Source organism: Equus quagga, chromosome 1 (genome assembly GCF_021613505.1).
Source record: "Equus quagga isolate Etosha38 chromosome 1, UCLA_HA_Equagga_1.0, whole genome shotgun sequence".
Taxonomy (NCBI): domain Eukaryota; kingdom Metazoa; phylum Chordata; class Mammalia; order Perissodactyla; family Equidae; genus Equus; species Equus quagga.
This window is the reverse complement of record NC_060267.1, coordinates 6993609-7004662: the sequence shown is the minus strand read 5'-3', so window position 1 is coordinate 7004662 and position 11054 is coordinate 6993609. Positions and strand designations below refer to the sequence as shown.

Genomic DNA, 11054 nt, shown 5'->3' with positions numbered 1-11054 from the left:
GATCCCAGCGCGGCCATCACTTAGTGTCTCTGCACTATTGCTGTAAGTTGGTTTCCCCCATTTCACTCTACCAGGTTCCCTGTGGAGGATTATTTCCCTAGTTACAAATGTACTTTCTCAATGCCATTTTCTTCTCTTTTTAATTTATATTTGTGACCGCTTTACCCCAAACCCCCCAGAGCCAGGTTCTCTATACCTTGTTTCAGTTATCTATTGCTGTGTAATAACCTATCCAAATTTTAGTGGCTTAAAACAAAAGCCATTTTATTTGCTTATGTTTTTGTGGGGCAGGAATTCAGGCAGGGCTCAGTGTGGACAGCTCTTCTCTGCTCTGCAATGTCTGTGGCCCCAGCTGGAATGGCCTGAACAGCTGAGAGCTGGCTGGGCCTCTCTCTTCTTATGGAATCACCTGGATCAAGTGGGCTTGAGGATCAAAGACAGGCTCACTTCCAACATCTGAGCACTTTGGTTCTCTCCCTGGTGACCTCTCATCACTCAGTTATCTAGTCTGACATTTGCAGGGTGCCTGGCTTCCAAGAGTGAAGGCAGGTGTTACAAGGCCTCTAGAGACCTAGGCTTAGAATTCTCAGAATGTCACTTCTGCATTCTGTTATCAAAGCAAGTCACAGACCAGACCAGATTCAAGGGGTGGAGAAACAAACACCACCTCTTGATGGGAAAAGGAGCATTTGCGAACAGACATAGGAGGCATCACTGGCAGCCATATTTAGAAGCAATCTACACAGCTCTCAAGAGCTAATCTGATAAGCACTGCCCATGAGAGAATGCTACAAGACTCCTCCATCTTCCACAGAGAAGAAATGTCTCAATCTTCAGGTGTCTAACCCAAGGAGTGACTCTTCATGAGTTTCTAGTATCGAGTGGGGAGGAGAAGGCATAAGCATTAGGGCACAAGTGAAGGTGAAAAGAGCTGGGGAGGTTTGGAATAAAATCCTTCTCATGTGAGTGTTTTCTATCCATTCTGCTCTTCTGAACTAAGCTTCAGAGAAGCTATAGCCTACTTTTAGCTCTCTTTTGTGAATCAATACTTTATTTTTAACATTGTGTTAATATTTTCTAGATTGCTTTTAACTTCCTGGACTCTAGAACTAAGCAGAATTAGCATTCTTTGACGTCCTATCTCACCTGTTAAGGTAACTTTTTTCTACAAGATGGTACATTTTACTAAGACTTTGTAAGTACTTAAAATGCTTAAGGAGAGTCTTGACTCTTACTGTCTTCAGCAAGGATATTAGTCACTAGCCCTTTCACTTAAGAATACCTTTTGGGATAAAGGAATCAATCCAACAGGAGGAGATGACATTTACAAATATTTACATCCCCAACATGGGAGCACCTAAATATATAAAGCAAATATTAACAGACCTAAAGGAGAAATGGACAGCAATGCAATAATAGTTGGGAACTTTAATATCCCACTTACATCGATGGATAGATCATCCAGACAGAAAACCAATAAGGAAACATCACTCTTAAATCACATGTTAGACTACATGGATTTAACAGATACATACAGAACATTCTATCCAAAAGCAACAGAATACACATTCTTCTCAAGTGCACATGGAACATTCTCCAAGATAGACCATACATTACATTACAAAACAATTCTTAACAAATTTAAGAAGATTGAAATCATATCAAGCATATTTCCTGACACAATATTATTGAACTAGAAGTCAATTACAGGAGAAAAGTGGAAAATTCACAAGTATGTGGAGATTAGACACTGTGCTACTGAACATCTCCATGGGTCAACAAAGATATCAAAAGAGAAATGGAAATACAACATACCAAAACTTACAGGATGCAGCAAAAACAGTTCTAAGAGGGAACTTCATAGCGATGAATGGGTACCTCAAGAAACAAACAAGAAAATATCTCAAATAAACAACCTAACTTTAACCTTAAGGAAATAGAAAAAGAAGAAGAAATGAAGCCCAAAGTTGGTAGAAGGGAAGAAATAACAAAGATCAGGGCAGAAATAAATGAAACAGAGGCTAAAAAGACAATTGGAAATATCAATGAAACCAAGAGCTGGTTCTTTGAAAAGATAAACAAAATTGACAAACTTTTAGCTGGACTTGCCAAGAAAAAAGAGCGAGAGGACTCAAAGTCAGAAATGAAAAAGGAGATGTTACAACTGATACCACAGAATATAAAGGATCATAAGAGACTACTATGAATAATTATATGCCAACAAATTGGACAACTTAGAAGAAATGGATGAATTCCTAGAAACATACAACCTTCCAAAACTGAATCACGAAGGAATCTGAATAAACTGATTACTAGCAAGGAAATTGAATCAGTAATCAAAAACCTCCTAACAAACAAAAGTCCAGGACCAGACAGCTTCACTGATAAATTCTACCAAACACTCAAAGAAGAATTAATATCAGTTCTTCTCAAACTCTCCCAAAAAATAGAAGAGGAGGGAACACTTCCAAACTTATTTTACAAGGCAAGTATTATCCTGATACAAAAACCAGACAAGGACACCACAAGAAAATTATAGGCCAATATCCCTGATGAACATGGATACAAAAATTCTCAGTGAAATATTAGCAAACAAAATCCAACAATACATTAAAAGGATCACACACCATGATCAAGTGGGATGTAGTCTAGAGATGCAAGGATGATTCAGCATACACAAATCAATCAATGTGATACACCACATTGAAGGGTAAAAGTCAGATGAAGATATAAAAGTCAGAGATGAAGGATAACAGTCATAAGATCAACTCAATAGATACAGAAAAAGCATCTGACAAAATTTAACATCCATTTATGATAAAAACTCTCAACAAAGTGGGTATAGAGGGAATGTACCTGAATATAATAAAGGCCATATATGACAAGCCCACAGCTGACATCATAATCAATGGTGAAAAGCTGAAAGCTTTTCCTCTAAGAACAGGAACAAGACAAAGATGTTTTTTGGGGGGAGGTCCCCAAGTGAAGAAGATTGGCCCTGAGCCAATGTCTGTTGCTAATCCTCTTTTTGCTTGAGGAAGATTGTCACTGAGCTAACACCTGTACCAGTCTTCCTCTAATTTTGTATGCAGGATGCTGCCATAGCATGGCTTGATGAGTGGTGTGTCAGTCCATGCCTGGGATCTGAACCTGTGAACCCTGGGCCATTGAAGCAGAGGGCATGAACTTAACCACAATGCCACCAGGCCGGCCCCTCTCACCACTTTTATTTAACATAGTATTGGAAGTCCTAGCCAGAGCAATTAGGAAAGAAAAAGAAATAAAAGGCACCCAAACTGGAAAAGAAGAAGTAAAACTGTCATTATTTGCAGATGATATGATTTTACATATAGAAAATCCTAAAGACTCCACCAAAAAACTGTGAGAACTAATAAGTGAATTCAGTAAAGTTGCAGGATACAAAAATCAACATACAGAAATCTGTTGCGTTTCTATACACTAATAACAAACTACCAGAAAGAGAAATTAAGAAAACAATCCCATTTACATTCACATCAAAAAAAACAAAATACTTAGGAATAAATCTAGCCAAGGAGGTGAAAGATCTGTATGTGAAAACTATAAGACATTGGTGAAAGAAATTGAAGAAGACACAAATAAATGGAAAGATATTCTATGCTCATAGATTGGAATTAGTGTTGTTAAAATGTTTATACTACCCAAAGCAATCTACAGGTTCTATGCAATCCTCATCAAAATTCGAATATTTTTCATAGAAATAGAACAAAATCCTAAAATTTGTATGGAACCACAAAAGACGCTGAATAACCAAAGCATTCTTGAGAAAGAAGAACAAAGCTGGAGGGATCACACTCCCTAATTTTAAACTATATTACAAAGCTATGGTAATTCAACAGTATGGTATTGGCATAAAAACAGACTCATAGATCAATGGAACAGAGAACCCAGAAATAAACCCATGCAAATATGGTCAATTAATTTACAACAAAGGAGCCAAGAACATACAATGGGGAAAGGCCAGTCTCTTCAATAAATGGTGTTGGGAAAACTGGACAGCACATGCAAAAGAATGAAACTACACACTACACACAAAAATTAACTTAAAATGGATTAAAGACTTAAATGCAAGATCTGAAACTGTAAAGCTTCTGGAAGAAAATATAGGGGAAAGCTCCTTGCCATTGTCCTGGCTATGATTTTTTGGACTTGACATCAAAAGCAAACTCAACAAAAGCAAAAACAAAGAAGTGGGACTACATCAAACTAAAATCTTCTGCAAAGCAAAGGAAACCATCAACAGAATGAAAAGGCAATCTACTGAATGGGAGAAAATATTCGCAAATCATATATCTTATAAGGGGTTAATATCCAAAATATATAAAGAACCCAAACACCTCAATTAAAAAAACAAAAAACCAATCTGATTAAAAAATGGCAGAAGATATGAAATAGACCTTTTTACAGATAGCCAACAGGTACATGGCAAGATACTAATCATCAGGGAAATGCAAATCAAAACTACAATGAGATATCACCTCACACCTGTTAGAATGGCTATTATCAAAAAAGACAAATAACAAGTGTTGACAAGGACGTGGAGAAAAGGGAACCCTTGGGCACTGTAGGTGGGAATTGGTACATTGGTGCAGCCACTATGGAAAACAGTATGGAGGTTCCTCAAAAAGTTGAAAAAAAGAACTGCCATATGATCCATCAATTCTACTCTGGGTATTTATTAGAAGAAAACAAAAACACTAACGCAAAAAGATATATGCACCTCCATATTTATTGCAGCATTATGTACAATAGCCAAGACATGGAAACAACCTATATGTCCATTGATGGATGAATGGATAAAGAAAATGTGAATATATATATATTTATATGCACGCGCGTGCACACACACACACACACAGAGGAATATTATTAGGCCACAAAATGAAGGAAATCCTGCCATTTGTGACAACATGGACAGACTTTGAGGGCATTATGCTAAGTGAAATAAGTCACACAGAGAAAAACAAATACTGTACGAGCTCACTTATATTGGAATCTTAAAACAAACAAGCAAGCAAGCTCATAGAGAGAGAGAACAGATTGGTGGTTGCCAGGGGTGGGGATGGGGGTGGCGGGATGAAATGGGTGAAGGGAGTCAAAAGTTACAAACCTCCAGTTATAAATAAGTGAGTTATGGAGATGTAACATGTGGCATGGAGACTATGGTTACTAATACTGTATTACATATTTGAAAGTTGCTGAGAATAGATCCTAAAAGTTCTCATCCCAAGGAAAAAAAATTCTGTAACTGTTTGGTGACGGATATTAACTAAACCTATTGCGGTGATCATTTCGCATTATATACAAATATCAAATCATTATGTTGTACACCTGAAACTAATATGTTGTATGTCAATTATATCTCAACTGAAAAAAAAAGAATCCTTCCTGGGAGTAATATCCATGGTGGTTCTTCTAGAGCGATGGCTGAAATGTATGGCCTTTACTGCTGCTCCTGTGGGGATTGATAGTGTTGGCGTCCATTCCCTCTTGATTTCGTTTTGAGTCTGTGTTCACAGTTGATAACTCCACATAGGCCAAGAAACTTCACAGTGAGCTCAAAGAAATGACACACAAAAGCTTTGCTAAAGGTGTCCTATATACATATATATATTTTATTTTAAAATGTCATCGAGCATATACATTTCTTTAGCTTTTTCCAGGGAACATTGCACCTAAGTTTCAAAACACACAAAATAGATCCCCTTTACTAAACAGTTTTCATTTTTGGGTTACAAAAGTCAAGGTTTCACAATCACAAACATAAAGGTACACGGTTCTGAAACCATCTTCAGGCAGATTCCGCTCATTCACCGAGGGAGGCAATCTTTGGAAACCCACGCCTTACGATACATTCCTTACAAATTATCTTCACTGTGGGCCTCCCTGGGTCTCCAGAAGAAACAAAGAAAATGGAGGCAAAACAGGAGAGACAGCGTAACCTCGGGACTCCCCGAGCAAACACAAAATCCTACGGAAGATTGGAAGAGTGGAGGACACGAGGCTCCCCTTCAAGGACATCACAGCAGGAAACAACAGCACGTTTACAGCCTCATTTGGTCACTGTCTACCTGGTCGCTACAGGAACAAAACTTCATCTAAGACGCACAGGAAAAATGAAAGCTATTTACACAGACACCATCGCGGATTAGAAAGAGCCGTGCTCCCGGCCCGGCCCTCCAACCTGCCGCAGAGCCGCCGTGGTGCCGCAGGAGAGGCAAGTCGGGCTGCTCGAGTAGTGTCCTTCGAAAAGTCCCAGTGTGCACACGTCAGCCACATCGCCTACACATAAACCCGCGTCTGCTCAGCAAGGGGGGCCGTGGCGTGCAAGCTGCAACCTTTCTCTGCAATTCTAAGTCCTCAAAAACCCAAGTTCCTAGTGTAAAATTCCGCCCTGTGGCCAGATACTGTTTTAGGATTTTCTTAGCTCTGGTAACTTTTAGGGTCAGCCTGGTGGTTCTCTGCATAGAAAATGACTCTCACTGCTTTCTTAAGTGTCCCAGAAGCACTAACTTACTGAAAATAGACTCCTGAAAGCCTAACCCAGTCACTCTGCAAACAGTGGAGCTGCTGGGCCACTTAAAGAAAGGTCAGATCCTCAAAATGTGGCGGAAGGCAAACCACTGAGCGCTGTGTGCTTGTAAATCAAGTTGATTGGCGGATGAGGAAGGAGGTGCAAATCAAGAGGAGAATCAGAAGTTTAAAGATGTGGGAGGTTTTTCCCAAGCGTTTGCACGCCTGTGCTCTTGGTAAACTGAACACCTCCCGGAACAGCCAAGACCTGAGGCCAGACCTGGGAACCGGGACTCTCGGCCCCGCCCACGCGTGTCTGCCTCCAGCCGTCACAATGCTTCCCGGGAAGCGAACACTTGGAGGAGGCCGCAGAGGGTGAGCACAGCTGGCCGCAAGCAGCCCCATGGAGGTAAGCTACGAGGAATTAAAAAACTAAACACCTCAGATTCCCCAAAGCTGTATACTGTGGGGAATAACTGAAATGCCCACTTCTGTGGCCTTAGACAGCTGAGTACTCGGCCTCGCCCAATTTTCACCTCTCCCTTCCCACCCCAAGAACAGCACTTAGGTAAGCACGCCGCCACAGACCACACCCTCCGCCCCTCCAGCTGCTGGCACTGTCCCGATTTCAGGTGTTGCCAGAACAAAAGTTTGGTTGTTGCCTGAACAATGCTGCAGAGCGTGGATGGAGCGCGAGTTGCTCTCTTTAACTAAAAGAGTGTCCCCAAATATTGTGAAGAGCAGGGGCAGCCCAACAAAGAGATTTAGAAGTGAAAGAGCCTTTCACTAGAGGCAGTGGCCACACCCCCCCCCCCCCCCCAAGACAAGCATGAAGATTGACTAGGAAATCAAAAGCTTTTTATTAAACAAGACTTCCTCTGAGGCTATGAGGGCAAGCGGATTTGGCTATAAGTCAGATAGACAAGATTTCGGACCCACATATAAATATGTTCTGCAGAATTTTGAGCCTGTTGCCTTTTGACCTTTCCAGGAATGCTCCAAAGGCTGACTCGTTATATAGACACAGCTACTGCCCTGGGAGGGAATGCCATGGGGCCTGGGTGAACAATAAGGCCCAAACCGAGTAAGCTCAATTCACAGAGCAATATCAGTGCTCAGTAGGTTTGCTATGGGCATTAACAAATCATTGTTTCCACATCTGATTTATTCATTTCATTTGTTGTTTTCCTACCATCCCCCAAATAAAAACATGGCTTCAGCTTGCTCCTAAGATCTCACCCAAGGAGGGGCTTAGGAAAAGAATTCCTAGATACCTAACTAAAACCAGGAGGACCAAATGCTCAAGACTTTAGGGTAAATTCAATAAGGGGGTTCTAGAGTTTTTCCTGAGACATGCCTTGGCGGTAAATGAACTGGTGAATTGAGTAGAAGGTTGTCATGACATCCACATGATATCTACACCCAAACTCTGACTCTGGTGGCTCGACAGAGAAGCTCAAGGTAGGACCCAGACAGAAGCCCAGGAAAGGAAAGAAATGAAAGGCAATGGGAACACAGGTGACTGCTTGTGAGGAAAACTTCCCAAAGATTGTGGCGGGAAAGTCCTCCACGGACAACTTTCTCAAGTTTCCAATTGGTACGTGACTGAGAGTCAGGGCAGGAACAAAAAGTGGACCACACTGCTGGAGGATGCCTGCATGTTTTCCCGTAGCATCATATTGTGCCAGAGAAGCAAATGGCTTACCACAAACTTCTCCCCACAGAGATGTTCGGGGTCGCTCGGACTGACTGGAGGAGGAGGGGAGCTGTCAGGGGAAGACGACTCCTGGTGGTGGTCCAGTTCTTCCCAGACAACATTTTGGCAAATACCTGGTGGGTGCACTCCCCCAGTACTTCACTGGCCAGACAGGGCATTGTTTCTACACTGTGGATGGTCTTTCCTGAGTAGGAAGGCTTCGGGCCTCTCCTGAGGGAATAGCTACAACTCCAGGAATGCAGGCAATAAACTCTCCTGGAGGAAAGGTTTCTCTCCTCTCCTCTGGGGAAGGGATTCAAACAAACATGAGAACTGGAGTTGGCTCTCCAGCATTTCTGGGGATCACACCAATGACCTGTTTCTTTATTTGGTGGGAAGGATGTTTTAATTACACAAAGTTGTCAAGATGGCGGATGACACCACAGGACGTCTGCAGGAAGAAGACTGGTCTTTGCTTTACATTTCCCCCCGGGTGCACAGCATCAGTCTGCCTGTGAGAGAAAAGTGATTTCTAACAATGCATTTTGTGATTCCTCCTGGCAGAGAAGCAGCAGGTAGATCTAGTGTCTGCTGCTGCTCAAGTGAGGATCACTCAGAGGTGGAGCGACAGTGGGAAGAGGGGTCTCAGTTCTGGAGTGGCTGGGATGTGATTCCATGGAGAAAAGAGCACATGGCATGAGAATGACCAGTCAGCCCACTTCAAATTCACTTTGGTCAAATAGCCATTCTGAGTGGGACTTGCCCAAAGAGGATGAGGAGAGTAGAACTGCTGCTCTTGATAGAACTCTGATGCTTACTTGTTGTTTGGAGTGGGCTTGGGGACAGTCACGGCCCATCAAACCCAGAGCCAAAATGGCGGAATGGTTCTCAAAGGAGGTCAGGTGAACTGAGCGATACAAGGAACTTCCTCAGCTGCTCTCTTAAACATTGCTTCATCTGTGTCCCCATAGCACAGCAGGTGGGGGACGGCCAACCATTCCAGAAACAAAAACCCAGACTCTCAGAAACCTCAAGCCATACAAGGGGGACCCTTGAAGACCAAAGAGGGACTGTTGGTCCAAAGAAACACCCATATTTTCACGAAAACACATGATTTGGTGAGAAAATGCAACTCAGGGAACAGCTTGTTACACAACAAAGACAGCCCTCTCTCAGCCAGAGCACTTCTCCAGAAGGCTGCCAGGGTGGTGTGGGCTACCACATATGGCCACAGCCCCAGCTGGACTTTGACACACACATTCCTCAGCAAGGGGTTGGGAAGTCGCAGCCTGCTCTATGGAAGGGAAACAATTAAGATTCAAGGAGTAAAAAAAAAAAATCCCACCTCACCCCACCATCACCATAAAAGAAGACACACACACACACACATACACACACACACACACATACACACACATAGCGTTCCCTGAAATAAATCTCAGGCTTACTAGAAGGTGGGTGCTTACACTTTCTGAGGCGTGATCCCCAACTTTCCAATGCAGCACTTTTAACCCGTAGAGAAGTTGGCAGCTTGACCGGCCGAAGAGTCTTCTGCCAGTTATACCTGAAAATGGCTGCCCCAGCTACTCTAGATAAAATAAATATGATGTATGTGCCCAAAACAGGCAGTGGCCACCGAGGAGGCCTATGAAGGGAACCAAAAGAAACACAGCACTCAGTAGCAGCCTTTACGTTTTGCTCTTGTTGAGTATCCAGACCTGTCACTAAAGAGGAAACTGAAGCCTAAGGGTCATCATGACACACAGCCAGAGGCCTTTTGGTGCAGACTCCCCACCTGGGCCGAGAAGAGCTGGCATCCTCTGGATCTCCGCCGGGGCCCTTCCAGGCCCCGCTGTGCCAAGAAGCGTCCCAGCTTTCTTCCCTGCTGTCCTCCCAACCCCCGGGCCGTTTTCATGACAGTTTGTTTCCATGTACTAAAGGAATGACATATACAGAGATGTCGTCTCCTGAGCCCAGTCGGTCATTGGATATCCGCCATCCTCTGTCCTTCAGGACGCCGCGGGCACGCATCACCAGGTCCTGAGCTGCCAGTGTGTACCTGTGCAGGGAGAAGCAGGGACGAGATGGTCAGTGGGCATCAGGCAGAGTCTGAGGTTGGGCTTAGCTGAGGAGGCTTCACTACAGCCGTGTAAACAGTTTTCAAACACGCTTAACGTCACAAAACGCCTTGGTCACTTTCCCCAAAATGTGGGTGCCTACTGTGAGATTACTGCTTAGGTGTTAGATGGGTACACGTTAAATAACTTCCTAAATCGTTCTGCTGCTCAGTCCTCTTGGGGTTTTGATGATGTCAAGGACACTCTCAGTCTGGTGCTCAGCTATCTAACACAGATCCGCTCAGGCTCCGTTTTCCATGGCAAACTGGGTCTAGCCAAAAAAGTACGTGGGGAAAATAAGAGCTTTCGTTTTCAATGTGTTTATTTTTAGGGCCACATTCCTTTTAGGACAAAGGATGGTCATTTTCTATTTATGGTAGGAGTAAATCTCCTTTTAAAATAAATTGTTTCTAAAAAGTGAGTTGATTTAAAGAGAAATGTCAGTAATAGTAGACGTAGCATGGGAACATAGTAAAAACGTGAAAGGTGTTTTTGGTGACTGATAAACCTTGGTGTGCATGAGCTGCTCCACCTACCCTTATCAATGCCACACTCTCTTCTTGACCAATGTGCATACAGTGAGGGATCCCCCAAGAGTTAAAAAATAAGATTGCTTATTGAGATCTGAACTGTAAAACTCAAAGGAAAAGAATTATTACACTATAAGCTGATGGAAAGTATTAAAATGT

The 11054-nt window shown here is 42.7% G+C and overlaps 1 protein-coding gene across 1 annotated transcript in view; it reads right to left on the bottom strand.

Annotated features, from left to right (window-relative positions):
• Positions 1-5631: 5631 nt before the first annotated feature.
• The window catches only part of PPM1H (protein phosphatase, Mg2+/Mn2+ dependent 1H), a 231190-nt gene continuing 225767 nt past the window's right edge, over positions 5632-11054 (bottom strand). The window contains exon 11 of the mRNA XM_046673877.1: positions 5632-10307. Coding sequence (XP_046529833.1) covers positions 10160-10307 — 148 coding nt within the window. The 3' untranslated portion in view covers positions 5632-10159. The remainder of the gene's footprint in view (positions 10308-11054) is intronic.